Source organism: Trichechus manatus, unplaced genomic scaffold (genome assembly GCF_000243295.1).
Source record: "Trichechus manatus latirostris isolate Lorelei unplaced genomic scaffold, TriManLat1.0 scaffold00122, whole genome shotgun sequence".
Taxonomy (NCBI): domain Eukaryota; kingdom Metazoa; phylum Chordata; class Mammalia; order Sirenia; family Trichechidae; genus Trichechus; species Trichechus manatus.
Genome location: NW_004444058.1, coordinates 2,814,365 through 2,839,113, shown reverse-complemented (window position 1 = coordinate 2,839,113; position 24,749 = coordinate 2,814,365). Strand labels below are relative to the sequence as shown.

General features: G+C 49.9%; 1 protein-coding gene across 4 annotated transcripts in view; it reads right to left on the bottom strand.

The window, feature by feature from the left end:
• Positions 1–1,233: 1,233 nt before the first annotated feature.
• Positions 1,234–24,749, bottom strand: part of NADK (NAD kinase) — a 38,107-nt gene continuing 14,591 nt past the window's right edge. For 2 of the 4 annotated variants that reach the window (XM_023738711.1, XM_023738712.1), the window contains exons 2-11: positions 14,812–15,030; positions 12,794–12,877; positions 8,155–8,284; positions 7,723–7,831; positions 7,485–7,570; positions 5,524–5,847; positions 5,174–5,273; positions 4,886–5,043; positions 4,312–4,394; positions 1,234–3,468 (exon numbers count right to left, since the gene is read on the bottom strand). In XM_023738711.1, the coding sequence (XP_023594479.1) occupies positions 3,303–3,468; positions 4,312–4,394; positions 4,886–5,043; positions 5,174–5,273; positions 5,524–5,847; positions 7,485–7,570; positions 7,723–7,831; positions 8,155–8,284; positions 12,794–12,877; positions 14,812–14,984 (1,413 nt within the window). In that variant the 5' untranslated portion in view covers positions 14,985–15,030 and the 3' untranslated portion in view covers positions 1,234–3,302. Of the gene's footprint in view, positions 3,469–4,311; positions 4,429–4,885; positions 5,044–5,173; positions 5,274–5,523; positions 5,848–6,031; positions 6,135–7,484; positions 7,571–7,722; positions 7,832–8,154; positions 8,285–12,793; positions 12,878–14,811; positions 15,031–24,749 lie in introns of all 4 variants that reach the window. The other 2 variants (XM_012557873.2, XM_023738713.1) reach the window with 2 other exon arrangements.

Genomic DNA, 24,749 nt, shown 5'->3' with positions numbered 1-24,749 from the left:
CACCTGATCTGTGGACTCCTGCCCCACTCCAGTTACTGACCCAGGCCCTCCCAGGGGAGAGGGCAGGGCCTCATCCTTCCCAACTTGGCCTTTCTCTCTTGTGTAATGTAGGTTACACTGAAGGCCAGGTTCTACCCAGACCCCTAGCTCCTCTGTCCCCTCTCCCTGGCTCGTCTCACCAGGCACAGTCTGGGCTCTGGCCCTAAGTTCTCATGGTTGGCTCCAGTTGGCTGGGAGTGTGAGACCTGAGGGCCCCTGAGGAGCTTATGTCCCCAGGGGCCACAGAGGACAGCAGGGAGGTGTCTCAGCGGGTGAGGCAGCAGATGAAGGAGAGGCCGCCCAGAGCCACCCACAGTGAGCCCGGAGCCACCCAGCCACACCCAGTGCGAGGTGTTCCCAGAAGAGAAGCCACGCCAAGCCCCTTGTTCCATGTGTCACACACAGTGTGGTGTCTCAGGGCTTGTTCCCCCTAATTAAATCTAATGAGGTGGTTCTGATAGAAGGCAGGTGATGGGGTGGGTGAGGACACCAGGCAGAAGGAGAGGGGAGGTTGTGCTTTTGGACTGGGTCCCACTGTGCCATGGGGCACTGGGGTGACAAAAGTCAGAGAAACTGCCCTGGGCTTCTGGGGTGGGCCAAAGCTTCTCCTCTCACATTATTCCATCTATCTGCTGATAGAATTACAGTCCTGACTTAGCTGTGGGAGGGTGCTGTGGGAGGGGCCGGGACAGAAACTTTGGCTTTCTTTTGTCACCAAGTAGAGTTCTGACATGCCCCCTTGGCCTCCTGGATCAAGAATGGCACAGGTCCAGGCGAGGCTGGAGATACCAGTGCAACCTAGGGGAGCGAGCCCTCCTGGAGCTGTGGGGGCTGCAGCCTCCTGGAAGGTGATGTGGCTCAGCGCTGCTTCCTCTGCAGGACCTGCTTGTTGCCTGGGCTCCTGCCTTCCCTGCTGACCACCCACACCCCTCTCGGGAGCAGGTCTCATTTCCTGGGCCCTGCGCCTTCCTCCTGGGTGGGCTCCTTGGTGGTGGTGGTCCTGAGGGAGGTACTCCCACCTGCGCAGGGCTGGAAGGTAGAGGCAGGGTGCTCAGGGCATACCTTTTCCTTGGGCCCTGTCCCAACCTGGCGGCATCTGCAGGTGTTGGAGACTCACCTACCATCTCTGTGCCAGCCACAGAGCCGAAACGAAGTCATCACACAACCCAGCTTTTTTTTTTTTTTACAAGTCTGTTTATTCAAAGTATCTGAAAATAGTAATAAGGCTTTCAACAACATTTAATAAATCTTCAAGATATTAACAATATGAAATACTAAGAATTCACTTCAAAAATCCAAAGTGTTCTAGATCATTCTAATATCATGCTGCTTTGCACCTTGGTTGACACTTGTTTTGTCTGATGGGAATTCCAAACTCCTCTCTCTCCTGGACCTAAAGGCTCAGAGGTCTCAGGACTCCCCTACCTTGGCCAGTCCAAGCATCGCCTCCCAGAGTGCGGGACCCAGGTGGGTGTGGGCACGCAGGCCAAGGACAGGGATGGGCCCCCGTGGCCCTGGCGCTGGCCCTATACTGGCCAGTGCTCTCAGGTTCCTGATGGGCAGGTGGAGGGAGGGGGCAGGGCACTCTCAGGCCACAAACACTGAGGGGCCTACAGTGGCGTCTTTGGACGCACTCAGACCTTGCTGCATGTGGAACTCAGCTCCGATCTGCAGGAGGAAGGGCGGGCCAGGATGGTGGCCTTGCCTAACTCGGCTTGGCCAGGGATGGGCGGGCGTGCACCCTCCTCTTCTGTCCACTTAATAGACCAAAGTGCAACTCTGGGAGCAAGGCGCAGAGGCATGGCTACTCTGAACCAAACGTCCTTCTGGAAGCCAGTGAGGCTGCACTGACCACTGGCTGTACTCGAGCTGGGCCGCCTGGCATCTGTGTGCACTCTCTCTCCCTTGCTCCCTATCTGAGTGGGAGGCGGCCCAGCACCCTTGGGGCTGATGGGCGTGGTGACCGCTGGAATGAAGGTTTCTCTGTGAGCTCAGATGAGGGGAGAGGCAGGGTCAGCACTGTCACAGCGCAGCTGCCGTCTTCATCATGGGTGAATCCACTCAACCTGCTCGTCACAACTGCAAAGCAGAAATGGCTGGCCAATCCAAGACACCTAACCTCCTGCCCAGTACCACCAAGCCTACAGCGGCCATGTGACTCCAGATAGAATGGTCCCTGTGGGCAGCACCGCACAGGACAATGTAAACAGGGAACCAGGCTTCGCTTCATAGCAGGACAAGTCCCCTCCCTTTTAAATCTTCACAAAAGTGTGTACACTAAAATATGTACATAAGCACTTCAGAAAGTTTAAAAGAATCTCTAAAAAGTATATACAGGGTTAAAATATCTCCCGGTGTGGAAGGTGCCGGCCTGTGCGTAGGAATGTGTGTGGGCCCTGGCCCAGCCTCCCCTCTGGCCCCACGCCAAGCTTGCGGGGCCCAAAGATGCCAGCCTCAAGCAGGAAGAGGAAAATATCCCACAATCTTGGGGACAGAGACCTTGGCACGGAGCCCACAGACGCTGGCCTGAAACAGGAAGAGGAAACACTCCACAATCTCGGGGACAGAGACCTCAGTGAGGCCGGTGGGTGCGGCCCTGAGCCGGAAGGGGGAACCCTCCCAACCATCTCCGGAAACCAGAGCAAACCCAGCAGCCTTGCCAGTCCCTACCCCACCAATCAAGTGGCAAAGTGCCCAAGGGTTTCCTGGGAAGCAGTTCCAGGGAAAAGTCTCCAGAACAAGGGGAAGCATCATGGCTAAAGGAAGACATTTGGCTATGAGATATTTATTTCCACACTGAAGGACAGGTAACTAGGCCTGACCCTCTGTAGTTCAATATACTGATTTATGGACGCTTCCTGACATGGAACTTCAGAGAAGTGAGTGGCCTGGTTTAAGGATGGGCATGTGACGTCGGTGGCGACACACGGCCCCTGACCTGGGGCCACAGCTCAGACACAGCCAGCGCGTGTATGCGTGTGGCGACACTGAGACCCCGCCTGTGCCTCAGTTTGACTAGAAATGCAAAAAATAGTCAAATTTATGTTAAAAACAGGTGATCTGGCTGAAAAAAGGTAGGTTCCCATTCTTCCTTTGGCCATAGGTGGGAAGGACATGATCTGGGCCGTGACATTCTAGAACACACACCCACAGATACATAGATGGCTGTTCCCAAGGGGCAGGTGGAAGGAAGGAGACGAAGATGCAGATGCTAGGAGGGTCGGGCTGTCCATCCCGCAAGTCTGGAAGCTGCGTGCTGAGGCCTAGCCCTGCTCCTCCCCGCCCTCCTCTTCTTCCTCCTCTGTGAAGTGGGTCTGCTTCTTGCGCACATTCCAGTGCAGACACTGAGCCAGGCTCTCAAACCAGTCTCTCACGGGGTCTTGGACGCAGATGGAGGGCAGCGGGTAGCAGGACGTGGTGATGCTGATACTGAGGCAGGGAGAGATGTGGTGTGGCCAGGTGAGCCCACAGCCAGGTGAGCCCGAGTACGTCCCTAAGCTGGTCAAGCAGCAGCTGAGCAGTAGGCCACAGGTTTGTCCCCACGGGCCTCCGCCTGCCCTGACAGCCTGCCTCCCAGGAGGGGAGCTCTGGACGGAGGGGACCTGGGAATTCACAGCCAGCCCCCTGCCCAAACCTGTAACACCCTCGCCCTGCTCATGCCACCAGCTGCACCATCCTCTGACCCGAGTGAGGGGCTCCAGGGGCAACCGTGTCCTTCTGCCTGTCCCCACTGGTCAGGTCCAGGGCAGGCACTCAGTGGGTGTTGCCATGTGGGTGAATCCTTGCACCTCCCAGGACAGACAGAGCACCATAGCCTGCCTGCCCCTACCCAGGGGCCAGGAGGGGATGACCCAGGATGGTGACTAGCACCTCAAAGGTCCCTGGGGGCTGGTGCCCAGCAGGACAGAGGGGACAAGAGCAGGACCTGGCAGAGGGGATGGGATCTGTAGCCAGCTTGGCACTGTGCCCTCTACTGGCCTTCCCCCTGCAGCCATGCTGGGTACCAGGCTTCCTGATATGGACCCTGCATTGTAGGCTAGGGGCAGGGAGAAGGGGCCTTCACCTCCAGGTACATCCCTGGAATGGCACACAGACTGGCTGCCCCGTGGGCATCCCTGGAGGAGGTGAGTACCAAGAGCAGTGGGCAGAAACTCTGCAGGACAGGATTACAACGGAGTATGCAGGTACGTTGGCAGGGTGCCAGGGTCAGTGGCACCCATGCCCTCCCCCTCCCCTAGTTCTTGGCTTTTTAACCAGTCCCGGCCCACACACCTGTCCCCATGGCGGATCTCTTGTCTCTTCCGTCCATCAAATGAAACCCACGCAGTGTTCCTGGCTTCTGGGGACAATGTGATCTGGGAGCAAAACAGAAGAGGCATGGCCGCCACACTGAGGCGCAGCAGGCCCGGCATGGAGCTGCGGCACGTCTCAGGGTGGCACCCACCCTCCCGCGTGTGACCAGGGAGTCTGGCAGCAGGAGCTGCGCATCGGCAGGCGGCTCTGGCTCCGAAGGGCTCTCAACCCACGAGGTGGAGTCCCCATCCTGACACCCACTTCCCACTGGCAACCTTCTGCCCAGGCCAGCCCTGAGCTCAGAGAACTAGGAGAGAAGGCGTCATCATGTCACCCATTTCTGCCCTCATGAGGTCCACCCACACCTGGGGCCACGCAAGTGCAACTCAAGGGCAGGAGGGTGGGTCCCTGAGGCTCGGTATGCCAGCCCCAGGTGGATGCAACCCAAAAGATGTCACGTGAGAGGCGGTGTGGGTGTAAGCAACAGACCTAGTGGGTTCTCATTGGCATGGCTGACCTCCCCATACACGGGGATGGTGGGAGCCATGCTCACCTTGAGCTCCACTCCGGCAGGGACCACAATGGGCCGGAAGGACAGCGAGTGTGGGCAAATGGGGGTGATCATGATGGCCGGCACGTTGGGGTGGATCATGGAGGCTCCGGCCGCAGCCGCGTACGCTGTGCTTCCGGTCGGGGTGGACACGATCACTCCTGCTGGGACACGGGATCTGAGTGTGGCCACCTGCCAGGCTGCCCCTCCAGTCTCTCCCGTAGCCCAGCCATGCCTGGCTGTCTTCTCTGAGCACAAAAAGTTAGGCGAGCAGGGGCCCATCCTACTCACCGTCACCCTGCACTGTGGTGATGAGGTGTCCATCCAGGTAGACGTCCACGTTAGAGAGGTAGGAGGAAGGGCCTCTGTCAATCACCACCTCGTTCAGGACCTGGAGGCACAGAGGAGCTACACGTATTCAGAGAGGAGCAGGACACAGCACAGGGCGTGGCCAAGGGGACATGGCCACTTGTGCGGGGCATTTCTAATGGGTGGGCTGGGAGGCACAGTCACAACCTCCTGGGATGGGGGTCCCCAGGCCCTGCAGGGGCTCAGTTTCTCAGGGACTCCCCCAGGAAGACAGGAGGGCTCCTCTATGTGGGGGGTTCCCCAGCCCAAGGTCACCCCACATGCCTACGGACCTGGTACTGCATGACCTGCTTCCCGACCTCAGCGTCCGGGGCCAGAGAACCGTTTTCTCTGACACCGTTTGGAGCTGCTGCCTTCTTCCCTCTGAGCTCCTTCACGACCCGGACTTTGAGCCGGCTCCGGAGGACGATGGCTGCATTCCCTAGGATGCCGGAAAGCTGGCTGAGGTCAGGCGGCCCCATGGAGCAGGCGGAGACTTTGCCCGAACAGGGACCCTGCCTTCCCCAAACCGAGACCAACATTTCTGTGCCTTCTACGGAAAAACAACTCCTGTCTACCGTACAGAACACGTCTTCACAGCAGCTCCAGCCTGTGATCTGTTGACACGTTTCAACATGTTAGCAGAAAAGTGTTTGAACCATTCAGAATTTGGAAATCTCTGATTCTTGAAACTTAAACGTTGCTGTATGCGTCGTTAAAAAAGAAAACAAACACCAAAATCCCACCGAGAGGGAAACCTCGTCTGGGGCTGGGTGTGGGCTCCGGAACATTCCGACTCACCCTCTATCACCTGAGTAACTTGGGACTGGAAGTTCTCAAAGTTGAAGGGGGTCAGGAAGCCCAGGGAGCCCAGGTGGAAGGCCATGACGGGGGGCACGCTGCCCTGTGGGCGGACGAGACAGGCATTCAGGACATGGTCTGCCAGAAGCCACAAGGAATGCCCAGAGCAGCCAGAACCCAGATGCAATGCAGGTCGGGGCCAGGTGCCCCGATTCTCCTGGAGAGCCGGCATCACCGTGAGGACCCACAGGGATGGAGGAGCTGTGCCCAAGAGCTAGGGGTTCTAGCAGACACACCAGGAAGGCTGTTCCGGACCTAGGAGGGTGGACTCAGGAAGGTGGGGTCCTGTGAGCCCAAAGAGGCTCAGCTGACACGGGGCAACTGTGCCTGAGGTCAGGAACTGGGTGGCAGGGTCCAGGCTAAGCTGGAAGGAGGCTGGAGGAGGAGGCAGTTGGGAGACTCAGAGAACACACAGAACCAGCAGGACTCTTAACTGACTGGCCAGGAGGCGACAGTGACTTCTGGCTGTGGGAGGCCAGCCATGGGCTCTGGGAAAGGAGGCAGTGTGGTGGGGCAGCGCAGGCAACACCTACATGGCTGGGTGGAGGGGCTGGGCAGTGGGCGTGGACAGGGCTCTGCTGCAGAAGGAAGCCATCACCCCGTATGAGAGGCCGCTGGGCTAAGGACTGGGGAAGCAAGGAGTGCCCGCGTGAGAGCGAGAAGAGGACAGCTGGATTGGCCAAAGACGCAGCCGTCAGGGAGCAGAGAACTAGGGTGGTGGCAGCTCAGAGGGCAGGCCTCAAGCAGAAGGACAGCACTGGGCACAGTGAGTGAGACGAAGCCAGGCTGGTGGGATGCAGCCCATGGCATCCCTGCCTCCCAGCGCTCTAACACCTCAGTCCACCCCCAGTGACGAGGCCATAGGTCCCCCCAGGTGCCGGCCCCATCCACCTCAGCTTGCTTTTCTCCACTCCCCATGGGACCCTCCAGAGCGCTGCAGACTGAGTCCCCCAAGGGGTGGGGTCATTCATCTGAATGACCCTGGGCTCCCCTCCAGACCCTCTGTGGTGCCTCCATGGATCCCCCTTGCAGCCCCTCCCACCCTACATCCTTGCACCCCAGCTCGCTCTCTGCCTGGATCTGCAGCACCCCTCTCAGATGTTTCCTGTTTGGGCCTCGCACTCACATGCCCCTGCCTGTGCCCCCAACGCAGCCTGTGCCCTAGTGAGGACAGGAGCGGGGACAACGGCAGAGCATCCCGTACAGGATTATCTGCAAACTTGCTCTACCACCAAATCACTGAATTTAAGCAAGTCAGTCCATGTCCCAGCAAGAACACCCTATAGCGCCTCACCTCTGTGGCATGAAGCTGACATGGGAACATGAAAGTCACGTTCGGAAGGCACCTCTCTACCCTGCACTAAACTACAAATGGGCTCGTCTCACACGTCACCTGGAAGAGGGATGAGGCGTACAGCAGGGTCCCATCCCCACCCAGGCAGATGATGAAGTCGATTTGATTGGAAATGTCATCATAATCTGGAAAAGACAAAAGGAAACAAAAGCTCTTGCATTATCCCTGGTAGACACTGCAGTGTGCCCAATGCCAATGACGGGCAGGTATGCTGGAAGCTCCCACCAGGTACATGGTCCTGTCCACAAACCATGTGACAGAGAACAGAAAGACTCACCTTCTCTGAAAGTGCAGAATTTCTTCTTCACTGGTCCAAAGTTCTCGTCACTCACGATAGCAGGGTCTTCCAGAACTTTCTTTTCCACATACACGATCATGTTGTTCTCCTAGAGGCAAAATGTGCCTGAGGCCCTTCCAGAGCCCCATCAGGCCCCACCAACAAACCTCAGTGTAGACCATGGAGGCTTCCCTAAGCCTCCTTTTAACACTGTAACACGCAGGGTAATGACAATTCCTCTTTCCTGGCCACAGGTAGCATTCAATTTGCTCATTTCACATACAGACTTATATCCCGCTGGAGGCTCTGTGACAGTTGCTCTGACTTTAAGGGCTCCCAGCCTGGGCAGACTGGGGCCTCCCCATGCCTTGCTCTCCCAGTGGGGGGTATAGGTTAGCCGGGTACAGGTAAAAGGGCCCTGCCTGGGCTCACCTCCATGAGGTACATACAGAGCTCCTTGAAGGGCTGCAGCAGGCTGGCATCGCAGATCTTCTTGATGACAAGGACGCTCTTCGGAGCCTTGTTCCATGTCAGCCTCTGGCTCGCAGGGTCCTGGATGTGCCTTTGTTGGGAGGAAAGGGAGGTCACTCCACACACAACCTCTCCTCAAGGACAAGGGCATGAGACATGGAAAAGATTAAACATCCTAAAACATGGGCTCAAGGCCTTCGCTCTGAAGGTTGTGTCCGTGCCCTGGCTGCTGCACTTTTGCCAGGCCCGCCACTAGTCCCGGGTCCCCCGCTGGCTGACAGATTTGAGCACACTCCGATTTACAAACAGGGACAACTGCCACATTCCATCCTGATGGCATCCTTCCTGATGCTTCTACTAAAAGGCCCTGCTTGACCACCCCTCACCATCTATGAGCCCAGACTCCCCCCCAAGGCCGCCTCACCATGAATCCAGAACCTCCACGGGCCCCCCAGACCCTCGTCGTTACAGGTGCTGGGTTCCAGCTCCTAGTGAGCCTACCACCTTGGGAACAAGAGCCCCAATCTTGGGCCAAGCCGTCCCCTCGCCCTGTCCAGAGCCAGCACCAACCTCCCATAGCCACCCCCAACCCACCAACTCTGAAGCTCCATCACCCAGGGCCCCTGCAGGCCTGTGTTTCCCACTGACTAGCGTAGGGCACGTATGGCCGTCCCATCTGCACCTTCAGGAGAACCACCTACTCACCTGTAACTTGAATAGTGAAAAGCACCTTGTTTAAAGTTGGTGGTTGCTCCACCTAAGGGCAGTTTCTAGAGGTTTCCACAGTGCTCTGACTTGGGCTGTGTGGCAGAAGCGTGACACTGGGAGCTGTGGCATTCCTCCTAAGGCAGAGCCCACTCTACTCAGCTCTAGAACACCCTGGCAGGCCTGGTGGGCAACAATGACTCCCGCAGGCCCATTTCTGCTGTACCAGCTGGGGGTCAGGGCTGCTGAGGGCCACAATCAGGCCACAAGTACCTCAGCTCCCACACTTCCTCCTTTCAGCTTGTTGGGAAACAGTTTCTAAAACTGCAGTGTAACCCCGGCAAAAAGGTTTCCCTTTCTGATAAAAGCCCCTAAGCTGAGAAACCGGTTCAAAACAGTACCTCACCAGGGACAGCAGCCCCCCCAAATGTGACAGCCCCATGCACCGTCAGTGTTGGCAGAGAGCATGTGTGCACTCACCCAACCCGAGTGGGCCTGGCCAGAGACACCTCGCCCACTGCCTCCTCCGGGAGCCTCATCGCCAGCCCCCTGGATCGCAGCCGCTGAGCAGGAGCCTCCCGTTCCTAGAAGGCTGCAGGGCACCCACAGCAAGTGGCCACGCTGTGCTGAACCGCAGGAATGTGACCCAAGCCCACCACAGGCCTCCCGAGGGGCACTCCCCACTGTGGCCCTAACCTCTGCATCTACAAACCAAAACCAGAGCACAACTGAGCCAGCCCCATCCAAGGAGCTTCCGAAAATGAAACATCCACAAAGCAAACTTGCTTAGCCGTCTCACTGTTTATTGTATGTGGTGCTCTTGCTTAACCTCCCACTTAAAAATGCCTCAAGGTTACCTTTCAGGGCCAAGTGGAAAAGCTTCAGACCGCCCCCCCATACAAAAGCCCATGGAGACCTCCAACCTGGCTCTTCCAGCGTGTCATCCCTGACACACCAGCACCCAGAGAGGAACCTTGAGCTCGGGATACGCGCCTGGGTAAAGGGTGCAGGCTGAAGTGTCTTCTCTTCTGGCTGCTCTTGGCAGTGCCTTCCAGAACTTTCCCAGAAGCAGAGAAAACCGCAGTGGCCGCCAATCTGGTGGCCTATTCTGGCCTGTGGAACCAGCTTACTGCGGGAGGAGCTCTTGGGCCACAGTCAGATGGAGGTGCCCACTCCCCAACAAGTCCAGCACCTGACACCGGCCTCAGGCAGCAAGCGGCTCTAACTGGCTCTGGACGGCCCCTTCTCCCAACACTGGCTGTCCCTCCCCTGCCCATTGGGCAGGGCCATCCAGCCCCAAGGCTCCCAGCTATCCCCCTGCTCAGGCCTGGGCGTCAGCCCCTCTGTGTGACCACAAACCAGTTATTCCACTTCCTGTTGGGCCACCTGTAGCCCGGCAGGAGCCTAGGCCATGAGGGCACCATGCTGTGACAGGGACGTGGCCCCTCCAGACAGGAGCCCAGGCCATGAGGGCACCGTGCATGCAGCCCTTGTCTGTGTAGGGCTGAGCCACATGAAATGGCAATTTCGCATGTCTCAACCCAATATAAACCACGTTTATGGTAAAAATCTCAGTCAGTGAAATCCCTTGTCATGACCCCTCTTGACAATATCTTACTTGTGAACACTAGGGGAAAAGTTAAACATGTATTAAGCTCCTGCCCTGCACAGGCCCTGAGAAGGGGCGGGAGACATGGGAATAAACAGCTGCCCCCATGCCCCCAGGGGACTCTGGTCCCACAAACAGTCCTGGCTCCCACTGTGGTCGCCATGGTGACCTGTAAATGGTGGGGGGGCGGGGAGCAGAGAAATCTCACAGCCCAGAAGCACCCCCAGCTCAAATGCATCCTGAGCCCCTGGTATGGAAGATTCCCCGTGGGCTCTGGCTACGCCCTGACAAGCCCTCATGAGGCAGCACACAGAAAACACCAGAGAGAGCTGCAGTGCAGGGGGTCCGGATGGCCAGTTAAGGCCGGGTGGCTGGGGGCCCCTATCACGGTGGCACTTGGCCAAGACACAAATGACAAGAAGAGGAAGACTGGGAGGAGCCCCAGCTGAGTAGTGGCTGGCGCCAGTCTGAGGCCAGTCTGAGCCTGGTGTGTACCGTGGGGAGCCCGCAGAGGTGGGGCAGCAGGAGCTGGCAGCCAGGACCCTGCTCTGAGCCCCCAGGACTCTGTGGGGCACACAGGGTGTGGCTGTGCCTTGATTGGATCCTTCAAATCGTGGCTGCCGTGCACAGAGCTCCCGGTGGGGACACCCAAGGGGCTGCAGTGGACAGTGCTCTCGTGGGGCCTGGGGATGGGTTTTGGGGTCAAAAGGACAGACTTTGCTGCTGGGTCAGATGGCGAGCACAGGAGGAGCCAGGCACCACCCCAGCGTCTGCAGAACTAGATAGATGTTGGGGCCAGGGAGCTCAGTTCAGGCTGCATCCAGTCTGAAATCCTGCAGGAAAGCCCCAGCCACAGCTAGCAGCAGCCCAAGTCCACTAGGCTCTACCACCTTACCCGCAGCATCCGCCTAAAGGGCATCTCAACAAAGTTGGCCACAAAGCAGCCATCCATGCTGACGGGTAGGGGTGGACAAGACATCATCGTTACTGGGAGTGACGCAGTCAACACTTCACAATTTACGGAGCAGCTCTGCGGACAGCCTGGCTGGTGAGGGCGAGTCCTGCTATCATGCCACCCTGGCGATGTGGGGCCCGTTTGGGGAGTCCTGAGCAAGGGGGCCGGGCCTCCACTCACCCTGCTGCGGCTCTGCTGTCTGGGGACGAGTCCACCATGTGTCACTTCCCGTTAAGGAAGGTGACACAACGACCTACTCCTTTATGAATCTGATGCACTAGAATTCCTCTTCCCTTCACAATCACAGTAAGGACATCGTGTCTCCGTGGCAGGGACGAGATGTGTGGAGGTATAAAAGCTGCAGCCCAAGGCCCCAAGTGTACCATCTCACAGACATGGCCCTGTGGGCTCACCTGAGCAGGTAGGCCACCACATGATTGATCCTCTTATAATGAGAAACGTCCCACTGTCCCCAAAGGCCAAGCCTGAGGTAGAATTTTAACCTTTCAAACATAAGGCAGTCACGTAAGAGTATGTTCGTGTCCCCATGAAACACACACCAGGAGACCCACGCAGAGTGCAGGGACAGGGCGCAGGGATGGGGCACGTGCCCCCTTCACCCCGCCAAACACTGGGCTCAGCTGCACGAGGAGTGGGTGGCAGAGCCCGACGATCAGAAGCTGAGTGAGGTGGCATGAGCCACCTCGGTTTTAGAGTCTCTTTCAGAAACAAATCCCTGGACATACGTGAGCAAGGGGAGTGGGGTCCCTGGGGCCCTCTGGCGTGACACCTGCCCCGGCCATTCGGATGGCACCTGATGGCAGCAAGGTGGGGCACTTCCTAATAAAGAAAAATCAGAAGAGAAGAAAGTAGACAAGTGTGTCTACAGTTTTGAAATAATCAACAGAGAAACACACGTGGCCACCAGGTGTGTTAGTCCGGAGCACAGTCAGCTTCCCCCAAAGCGATTCACGGCTAAAACAAGATCAACCCGAGCCTCTCCTGTCAAGGGCCATCCCACTTGCTGGGCCCACGGCACAGCCAGGATGCGGCACTCATGTCTGCAGGTGCACGTGCTGCCCCCCATTTGGCGCCCGCATACTCAGGGGGCCTGGTTATGAAGCAGTCCACCTCATGTTGAGCGTCAGATCTCTCGTCATCACAGTAGTCATCCCTGAGAGGACCCCCAGGCCCCCTCATCCCTCACACCTCCCTCCCACATGCACTTGAGGCCGGGTTACGAGGTAGCACACCTTGCGCTAAGGACTGGATTCTCGCCATCATGGCAGTCACACCCGAAAAGGGGACCTGTGCCCATGCCCAGCACTTACATGATGGTCTGGGGGTTCTGCAGCACACAGGCCTTTGGTCCAAAAGTGGTCACCGGGCACGGCCCATGCAGGGAGCGGGTCCTCCTGTGGGGAGAGGGCAGTGAGAGTCAGCCAGAGTGGGGGGCAGTGCGAGGGCGGGACACAGAGACAGCTACAGACAGACAGCAGGCTGGATCTCAAGTATGTTTTACTTCTGATGGTTTCAATCCTGTTGTTGCCGGTGCTCCGTGAGAGGTCCCGAGGGTTCCACCTGCCCGCCAGGTGTTTGTGGCACTCACTGCCATGTACAGCAGAAGTCCAGCAGAGGCCCTGAGATGCACCAGAGACCTGAAAGCTAAGTGGCTTCTCAGGACAGTGACACCCAAAGGGAGGTGGGTTTCAGCTGCCCAGACCACATGGGTGAGACCTGGGTTCTGAATTCGTGACAAGTGTCTCAGCAATTCTACGTGAGGCCCAGCCCTCGATCTACAGTTGGGAATCAAGATCTTAGAAAGAGCCCACAATCTAGATTAAAATCTAATGAAAACGTCCAGTCTGAATTGTACGTGCCAATAAGAAACATGCAGTTGAATGGCTGATTTTCCAATAACCAAGCAGTGACCCACCACAACTGAGTGCTGCCATGGCCAGGGAGCTCCTGTGACACAGTAACTCTCAGGCTCCTCCCCCAGCTCCCCTGACATGGGCTCCCACCATCCACACGGGGTCACAGGCCACACAGTGGGGCTTCTGGATGAAGAACGACTGGGGCTTGTTTAATAAGAACTCTCATCAGGATGCCTGGAAACGCACTCTGGGGCCTGCAGACAACAATGTGCTTCCCCACGTGGGGGTTGATGGTCCACCCCCTTCCCTCAGGACAGGTTGCCAGATGTGTCCACCCAGCTCTGTGACAGTCTGGTCTATGTTCCCGAAAATAAACGTGTGCTATGCTAAAAACAAACCCGAACCCAGAACTGAAAGTAATTCTGCCAAGAAAATGCCACCACTGCCCTGAGGTGGCCTGAAGGAGGAGGAGGAAGTGAAATGAAACCTGGCATGATGACACGTCCAGGGAGCTGCACCTGGGCCTCCGAGCACACGGTCAGAGGCTCCAAAGCCCCCCACTAAGTGAGGGGTCATGTGGCTCTTTCCCCACTAGCTGAGACCACTCACTGTTTAAACAGCTTTTTACCAAAGGAGGAGCCATCACTGGCATTTCCCAGCTGTGACCTTTGTCCTGGGGACACAGCAGCGGCCAGCACACTTCCTCCTAACCCATACATTATGGTGCTGCAGTCAGAGGACAGCCTGGTGGGACCCCAGCTCTGGGCGTGGTGGGCGGTCTCACACTGTCATCCACGCCATCACTCAGGGACTTGCAGAGTGGCTGGAGGTCAGGCTGGGGCAGGAGAGAGAGGCTCGCCCATAAGCCCGTCCCAGCATATGAGAGGGTATGAGGGCACCAACCCACCCTGACCATGTGCAGCCATCTCTGCCGAGGACAGAGGGATGTGATGAGGCCTCTGCAGCTGTTGCCCTGACCCCTGGGTGGACCTGCTATGACCCCCCACTCCCCCCACCCATCCCTGCATCCCTGGCGGACCCAACATGACTCCTCATACCACCCTACCCATTAGACCCTCGACTCTCACAGAGAGCAGAATCCCAAAGGTGATGTCCTCACGCCGTACTTCCACAGAGCAAAGCACACTCAGGGCACAGAGTGTGTCCTGATCACAACCACTTCAGTCTGACATCAAGTTAGCATGGGCTCCCACTAGGCAGTACGCAGTGACAACCCATTTGGGAGTGTGGCTCCCAGCATCCCACAGATCCCCCGTGGGTCCCATAGGCCCCCTCCTCTCAGGACAACAGGCCCGCCCCTCCATTCCCATGTGGACAGCACCCCAGCCCCACCTCTGAGTCAAACATCACATTCATCAATATTTATATGCAGAGATATACATTACTTGAAAGAATTCTTGGTAACAGTTCTAATCATATAATAAAATCAAAGAGAGGGTGGCCTATCTCACCTGAACTCCTTGGTGCTCCCCAGGGCGGGGGAGGCAGACAGGCTGCGGGATTTTGCCCGGCCCCGGATAGGATGGCTGTGGCTCCAGTCCTCATCCACATGGCATGCTGCGCAGCAGTACGGGGCCAAGTCTGGGCTCAGCTCCCTGCTCAGGCTGTTCTTCTCCTGTTCCATGGCCACAGCCAGTGGGCGGGGATGTCGGGCAGAGAAACACGGATGCCTGAGTTCATTGAAACAAAGCCAAGTGAATAATCACGTAACTCTAACAATAAAATACACACAAACACACATACACACACTCATTTCAACTAGGAAAAACAGCTCAAGTTCAATTCACCAAAAGACATCTGAGAACTCCAAAGTCTACCTGTGGTTTCCGAATGACTCCAGAGAAGCTGAAAGTCAAAGGACAAGACAAACCACTGAGCCAGAGCTGGACATTTCTATCACAAATCAGGACAAAGGGGTTACCTGCCAAGGGAGGGCCACAGTCAGAAGCAAGTGCCCTTGTGGCCAAACAGCAAGATTAAAACACAGTCACACTACAGACAAGATAGCTCATCCACCAGGCAGAAACATGTTTGTAAGTCATTAAATACCTCTCGGTCCTTGACAGAGAAGGAAGATTAAAATAAATACAGAAGCACACAATAGGTATAATTAACAAGTCCAAGCCAACAGATAAATATTGAACTCCATGTCCTGCAAACAGAGTCAACACTTTTAATCCAGCACCTACGAAACACTGACTAAAGCTGACCTATCAAGCCTCAAAGAAAACTTCAAATTCCAAAGGGTAGTTAAGGTAGAGAACCTCATCTTCTGACCACAATACAGTAAAACCAGGAAAATACGCAAGTATAAACAAAGAAAACAATCCTTCAACCCTTAGGAATTTTAGAACTTTCTCCTAACCAACTTATGGATCAAAATGGATGTCAAAACCAACATTAAGATCAACACGGTGAAGAGACAACCTACAGAATGATGGGAGAAAATATTTAGAAATCACGTATCTGATAAGGGTTTCAAATCCAGAATATATAAAGAACTTCTACAACTCAACAACAAAAAGATTAAACAACCCAATTAAAAATGGGCAAAGGACTGGAAGTGATATTTCTTCAAAGGTGATATACAAGTGGGCAATAAGCTCATGAAGGGGTGCTCAACATCATTATTCATTAGAGAAATGCAGATCAAAACCACCGTTAGTTACCACTTCACACACAAGGATGGCTGTTATCAGAAAAATGGAATGTGGAGTAATGGGAAACCTTGTCCATTGCTGATGGGAATGTAAAATGGTGCAGCTGCTGTGGGAAAACAGTTTGGCAGTTTCTCAAAAAGTTTAACAAAGAAATACCATATGAGCTACCAGTTCCACTCCTGGGTATACACCCTAAAAGTACTGAAAGCAGGGACTCAAACAGATACGTGTACATCAATATTCATTCATGGCAGCACTATTCACAATAGCCAAAAGGTGAAAACAACCCAAGTGTCCATCAACAGATGAATGGATAGCAAAATGTGGTCTCTCCACACAACGGAATATTCTGCCATAAACAGAAATGATGCATTAAGTTTACGTTAATGGTAGTACAATGTTTTGCATGAGGATAGGTATGATGGTGGCACATATAAAAAATGCAATCAATGTCACTGAGTTGTAAATGTGGAAGTTGCTGTGTTGGTGTGTATGTTTTCACAACAAACAAACAAACAAACAAAAAAGAGAGAGAGAAACAACTTTAAAAAAAAGAAAAAGGAGTAGGAACGTTACAACATGGACAGACCTTGAAAACGTTATGCTGAGTGAAAGAAGCCAGACACAAAAGGCCACAGAGTATATGAGTCCATTTATAGGCAATGGCTGGAATAGACAAATGCACAGAAATGGGAAGTAGATGACAGATTACCAGGTGCCGGTGGGAGGGGGAAATGAGAGTTATTGCTTAATGGGTACTAAGCTTCTGTTTGAGGTGATGAAAAGTTTTGGAAACAGTGCTGATGGTTGCACAACACTGTGAATGTATTTAATGTCACTCAACTGTACACTTACAAATGGTTAGTATGGAAAATTTTATGTCCTATAGATTTTGCCACAAATAAAAAAAATAAAACAAAGGTAATCTCTACAATAAACAACAACAACAACAACATCCACACATGGAATCCACACAACGGCAAAGCCTATGAGGTACTGTTACAAGAAGCCACTGAGAACGAAAGTTAATGAACGAAACAGTCACTCAGTGAAGCTAGAAAAAGCATAAATAAGCCTAAGAAAAGCAGAAGAAACAACAGAACAGAGGCAGATGTCAGTACAGGGGAAAGTGAATAAGAAAGACGCACGTGGTAACTAAGTTTAAGAGCAGGGCTTGGAGAAACAATAAATAAACCACTCAATTAGACTGAAGAGTAAAGAAAAAACGCTAGTAAACCTGGAAACGGGGATAAAAAGAACACTTTTCCAAGATAACTGTCAGCCTGGGCCCAGGGAGCAAGCATACAGATGGCATGTGAGCAGCCTGAGGCCTGAGACCCTGGGCACTGGGGCTGCTACCCTGACCCAGAAAACCCACAAAAGGGGTGAAATGGAATGAAATACTTTAGGCCACTTGCTTATGGACACGGACGTAAAAAATCCTGCACAAATCGAATAGAATCCAGCAGCACTAAAAGATCGATATGCCATGACCCAGTGATTTTAATAAAATTCACCACATGAACGAGCAGAGGAAACATAAGATCATCTCAGTGGTGGCTATTTCTACCTTTTGGCTACTGTGAAAAGTGCTGCAGTGAATACTTGTGTACAGGTTTCTGTTCGTGTTCCTGCCTTCACTTCTTCTGGGTATATACCTAGAATTGGGATTGCTGGGTCATATGGTTGTTCTATGGTCAACTTTTTGAGGAATCACAAAACTGTTTTCCATAATGGCTGTACCATTTTAACAGCAATGGATGAGGGTTCCAGTTTCTCTACAACATCACCAGCAGCTATTGTCTTTTTTCTTTTTTTTTTTTTAATCATTGCCGATCTAAAGTGGGTAAGGTGATAACTCATTGTGGTTTTGATTTGCATTTCCCTAATGGCTAATGTTTAGCATCTCTTCATGTACTTGCTGGCCATTCAAATATCCTCTTTGGGGAATTGTCTGTTCAAATCCTTTGCCCAGTTTTTGACTGGGTTGATTGTCTTTTTGTTGTTAAATTATAGAAGTGTTATGTATATTTTGGATATTAGGCTCTTATCTAATATACGGTTCCTGAAAATTTATAGGTTGTCTTTTCACTTTGTTGATAAAATTCTTTGGTGAACAAAAGTGTTTAATTATTATAAGGTCCCATCTATTTGTCTTTTGCTGCTTGGGCTTTTGTTGTCACCCTTGCCCCTACATTTTCTCCTAAGAATTTTAAGGTTTTAGTTTTCATATTTAGGTCCTTGATTCACCATGAATTGGATTTTGTGTATGGTCTGACTTGTTCTTCTGCATGTGGAGATCCAGTTTTCCCAGCATCATTTATTGAAGAGACTCTTCCTTCCCCATTGGATGGGCTTAGCACCCTTGTTGAAAATCAGCTGACCACAGACGTATGCATTTAGTTTTGCACTTTCAATTCTATTCCATTGGTCTATATGTCTATATTATTATACCAGTACCACCCAAAAACCCACTGCCATCAAGTTGACTCTGACTCATACCCGACCCCATAGGGTTTCCAAGGCTGTAAATCTCTACGGAAGCAGACTGCCACATCTTTATCCTGCAGAGCTACTGGTGGTTTCCAACCACCGACCTTCGATTAGCAGTTGACCGATTTAACCACTGTGCCACCAGGGCTCCTTATACCTGTACCAGGCTGTTTTAATTACTGTAGCTTTGTAGTATGTTTTGAATCAGGAAGTGTAAATCCTCCTACTTTATTCTTCTTCTTTGTCAAGATTACTTTAAGCTATTTGGGGTCCCTTGCCCTTCCATATAAATTTGAGGATTGGCTTTTCCATTACTGCAAAGAAGGTTTTCGGAATTTTGATGAGTATTGCATTGAATTTATAGACTGTTTTGGGTAGTACTGATATCTTAAGTATATTAAGGCTTCCAGTCTATAAACACAGAATTTCCTTCCATTTACTTAGGTCTTCTTTAATTTCTTTAGGTAATTTTTTTAAGTTTCTATGTACAAGTCTTTCACCTTCTTGGTTAAATTTATTCCTAGATACTTTTTTCTTTTAGATGCTGTTGTAAATAGTAACATTTCCTTAATTTCCTTTTCAGATTGCTCATTGCTGACGTATGGAAACCTAACTGATTTTTGCATATTGAATTTGTACCTTGCCCTTCCGCTGAATTCATTTATTAGTTTAAATGGCTTTCTTGAAGAATCTTTGTGGTTTTCCGTATATAGGATCATATCATCTGCAAATAGGGATAGTTTTACTTCCTCCTTCCTGATTTGGATACTTTTTTTTTTCTTCCCCCTAGCCTAGTTGCTCTGGCTAGGACTTCCAGAACAATGTTGAAATATAGTCAATAGATTTTTGACAAGACACCAATGTAATTCAACAAGGAAAAGATAATCTTTTCACCCAAGAGTTCAGGAACTTTCTCCTAACTACCACAGGACATCTGTTCTTCTCCAGTGCAGATGGATTATTCTCCAGGATAGACCACACATTAGGTCACAAAACAAGTCTCAAATTTAAAAAGACTGAAATCATACAAAAGCATCTTCTCCAACTACAGCGGAATAAAACCAGAAATCAATAATAGAAGTAAAACTGGAAATTTCACAGAAATGTGGAAATCAAACCACACACTATTAAACAATCAATAAGAAATCAGAAAACACTTAGAGATGAATGAAAATGAAAGCACAACATACCAAAACCTATGGGATACAGCAAAGGCAGTGCTCAGAGGGAAATTTACAGCTGTAAACACCTACGTTAAAAAGAAGAAAGAGCCCAAATCAATAACCTAACTTCACACCTTGAGAGACTAGAAAAGGAAGAACAAAGGAAGCCCACTGCAACCAAAGAAAGGAAATAATAAATATTAAAGCAGGGATAAACAAAATAAAGAATAGAGAATCAACAAAACCAAAACTAGGTTCTTCAAAAATATCAACAAAATCGACAACCCCCTAGCTACAATGACAAAGAAAAATAAAAGGGAAAACACTAGTAACTAAAAGCAGAAAGTGGTGACATTACTATCAACCTACAGAAACTAAAAGGATTATAAGAGAATACTATAGACAATTGTATGCCAAATGTTAGGGACTGAATTACGTACCCCCAAAATATGTGTTGGAACGCTAACCCCTATACCTGTGGATATAATCCTATTTGGGAAGTTTTCTTCATGTTAATGAGGTCGTATCAATGTAGGGTGTGTCTTAAACCAAATCACTTTTGAGATATAAAAGGAGCAGATTAGGCACGGAAACAATCAGGCAGGAATGGGGGAAAGATAGATGCCACGTGGAGCTCTCCAAGGAACTCAAAGAAGAATGCTAGAGAAGCTGAAGACAAGCATTTTCCTCCAAAGCCAACAGAGAAAGCCGTCCCCTAACATCAGCACCCTGAATTTGGACTTCTAGCCTCCTAAACTGTGAGAAAATACATTTTTCTGTCTGTTAAAACCACCCTATTGTACTTCTTTATAGCAGCACTGAGAAACTAAGACATCAACAAACTAGACGACCTAGATGAAATGGATAAATTCCTAGAAACACATAAACTACCTAAATTGACTCAAGAAGAAACAGAATATCTCAACACACCTATAACAAGGGAAGAGATTGATTCAGTAATCAAAAACCTCTCAACAAAGAAATGTCCAGGACCAGATGGTTTCACTGGTGAATTCTACCCAACATTTAAAGAACAATTAGCATCAATTCTTCTCAAACTCTTCCATAAAAGAGGAGGAGGAAATACTTTGCAACTCATTCTACAAGACTACCATTACCCTGATACCAAAGCCAGATAAAGACACCACAAAAAAGAAAACTATAGACCAGTATCTTTAATGAATACATATGAAAAAATCCTCAACAAAATACTACTCAGCAAAATCCAACAGCATACTAAAAGGATTATACACCATGACCAAGTGAGATGTATCCCAGGTATGCAAGGGTAGTTCACCATAAGAAAATCAATTATATAATACATCACATTTAGAGAATGAAGGAAAACAAAAAAAACACATGATCATCTCAATTGCTATAGAAAAGGCTTTTGACAAAATCCAACATCGTTTCATGATAAGAGAAATTCCTCAACATGATAAAGGGCATTTATGAAAAACCCACAGTGAATTTCCTACACATTGGTGAAAGATTGAAAGCTTTCCTCCTAAAACCAGGAACAAAACAAGGATGCCTGCTTTCACCACTGCTATTCACTGGTGTACTGGGAGTCCTAGCCAGAGCAACTAGTCAAGAAAAAGAAATAAAAGGCATTCAAACCAGACAGAAAGAAGTAAAACTATCTCCATTCACAGACGACACAATACTATACATAGAAAATCCCAATAATCCACAAGAAAGCTGCTAGAGCTAATCAATGAAATCAGCAAAGTTGCAGGGTACAATGTTAACACACAGAAATCATTGGTGTTTCTATATACCAGCAATGAACAATCTGAAAAGAAAGTTAAGAAAACCGTTCTTTTTATAATAGCATTGTGGTGAAATGAGTTCCTTTATGTGGCCTTTTGCCTTGGTAATTTGGAAAAGCAGCTTGAGAGATTTTTCCCTAAGCCCTGAGGAGTTACCTTTGCCCTAGTTTGTGTATACATGCAGCTAACCCCACCGAGGTTTTTCAGACAAAAAGAAGCAAGAAGAGAAGCACCAGGAAGCAAAAGGAAGGAAAAAGAGAGAAGAAGCAGAGAGACAGGGGGCAAGAAACCTCCTAAAAGAGCTGTAACACTGGTCGAGGGCTGTAACACTGAAGACAGCGACAAGCTCAGAAGGGGCCCAGTGGCGTAGCTGGCAGAGACAGGCCCATAACGAGCGCCGCAGCAGAATCAGTAGCGACAGCAGGGACAAGAGGAGCCTGTCCTCAGGGGCTAAGAGGTGGTCTGCATGGCTGAGAGAGCTGTCTGCACTGAAGAAGGGATACTTTGCTTAATGCTTCCTGATCCTGAGCTGTACCCTGATCCTGAGCTGTACCCGTTACCTCCTTAATAAACTACTTAACTCTAAGTATGGTCTGTGAGTTCTGTGTTGCCACTGCAATGATTATCTAACCCAGAAAAGAAGTAAAGAGTGCCATGGGAGGGTTGGCTGGTGTTAAAATTGGTAAAAAGGTTGGAGAGTGGAGATATGTCTGGCCTCTACCTCATAGAGATCTGCCTTGGGCTGATCTTGATTCATATTATCCTCCTTGAAGTTAGACAGCTTCTGAGGACACTATTACTACTCTCACCAGTTTACAAGCATCTAAAAGAATAAAATACCTAGAAACAAATTTAACCAAGGAAGTGAAAGACTTTTACACTGAAACTATAAAACACTGCTGCAAGAAATTAAAGAACATCTAAATAAATGAAAAAACATTCTGTGTTCATGGTCTAGTAAACTTAGTATCATTAATGTCAATTCTAAAAATAAGTCAATTCTACCCAAAGCGATCTACAGATACAATGCAATTCCTATTAAAATGAAAAAGCCAATCCTCAAATTCATATGGAATTATAAAGGGCCCCAAATATCCAAAGCAATCTTGAAAAAGAACAACAAAGTAGAAGGACTCACATTTCCCTATTTCAAAACATACTACAAAACAGCAATAAAAACAGTATGGTACTGGTATAAGGATCAACATATAAATCAATGGAATAGAACTGAAAATCCAGAAATAAACTCATGTATCTATGGCCAAATGAGTTTCGATAAAGGTGCCAAATCCATTCAATGGGGAACAAATAGCGTCTTCAACAAATGGTGCTGGGACAACTGGATTTCCACATGCAGAAGAATGAAGCTGGATCCATACCTCAAACCATACACAAAAATTAACTCAAATAGATCAATCACCTAACTATAAGAGTTAAAACCATAAAACTCATAGAAGAAAACACAGGCATAAAGCTTCAGGACCTTTTTTTTTAGGCAATGGATTTTTAGATATGACACTCAAGATAAAAGCTACAAGAGAAAAACTAGATAAACCAGACTTCATCAAAATAAAAAAAAACTTTTGTGCATCAAGGGACATTATCAACAAAGTGAAAAGACAACTTAAAGCATGGGAGAAAAAATGTGGAAACCGTATATCAGAAAAGGGTTTAAGATCCAGAATATGTAAAGAACTCTTAAAACTCAACAACGAAATTACTAACAACCCAATTAAAAAATGGAATAGACACTTCTCTAAAGAAGATACACAAATGGCCAACAAGTACATAAAGATGCTCAACATCATTAGTCATCAGGGAAGAGCAGATCAAAACCATAATGAGATATCACTTCACACCCACTAGGATGACTATTATCAAGAAAATGGAAAATAACAAGTGTTGTTGAGGATGTGGAGAAATCAGAACACTCATACATTGCCGTGGGTTTGATTCTGGGTTATGTAAACACAACAACTGACCATACCAATTGTTGCTAAGGATATGGAGGAAGTGGAACTCTCATATACTGCTGGTAAGAATGTAAAATGGCACAAGCAGTCTGGAAAACAGTTTGACAGTTTCTTAAAAAGTTAAACACCTGCCTACTGTATGACCTAGCATTTTTACTCCTGGGTACTTACCCAAGAGAAATGAAAACATATGTCTACACAAAGATTTGTGTAAAGAACTTTATTTGTAATGTCCAAAAATTAGAAGCAACTCAAATGTCCATCAGCAGATTAATGGAAAATCACACTGTGGTATATCTATACAATAGACTACTACTCAACCATAAAAAAGAAACTACTGATACACACAACATGGATGAATCTCAAAAAATTATGCTGAGTGAAAGAAGCCAGATTTTTTTTTAAGTACATACTGTATAGATTCTATTTATATAAAATTCTAGAAAATGCAAGCAAAGCTATATGACAAAAGTAGATCAGTGGCTGCTTGGGGATGAGGGCACAGATGAGTCAGTAGAAGGAATTACAAAAGGGCATGAGGAAACTTTTGGGGGTGATGAATATGGTCATTATCTTGATTATGGTGATGGTTTCATGGGTATATGTGTATGTCAAAACTCACTTCAAATATGCTCATTTCATTATACATCAATTATAAAGCTATAAAAAGACATTTTAAACCAAAAACATACTGATCTAAGTTAGTGGGAACAAAGAACTTTTTCATTCACTCATTCATCCCCTCTTCAAAAAACCTTCTTTGCTCAGCTTCTGGGACATCATATTCTTGGTTTTTTTCTCCTACGTCACTTGGCTGCTCCTGCTCAGTCTCTTTTGCTGGCTTTTCTTCTTCCTGACCTTTGGATGTTGGGTGGCCCAGGCCCAGTCTCAGTCCTCATCATTAGCCCATGGCCCTCCTTCAGTGATCTCATCCCCATGGTTTTAAATACACCTAATGACTCTGTTGGGGAGAAAATTCTCCATGTGCTTCTCAGGTTTCTGCAGGTCTGCAAGCAAGAAACTGGTTGCCTTTGTTCTGGACTACCACCTTTTCAAGAAGGTTTATACAGCTAACAGCCTTGAAAGATGGACACCATTTCCCTTCAAAACAAAAGGCAGGCCTGCTTACTGTCCATTATGGCAAAAATAATGTCTCCCCAAGGAACACAGGGTAAGCCTGCTTACTGCCCATTCTAAAGGAGTCAGGTTCCCTCGACTCTGGAATTCCTTCCTGTAATGCAGTCGACTGTGTACGCAGTATCACCTGGCCCACTTGTGTCACCTTGTGGGAACTGGGGTAATGCTCTGGGACTGCTATAGCTATGAGT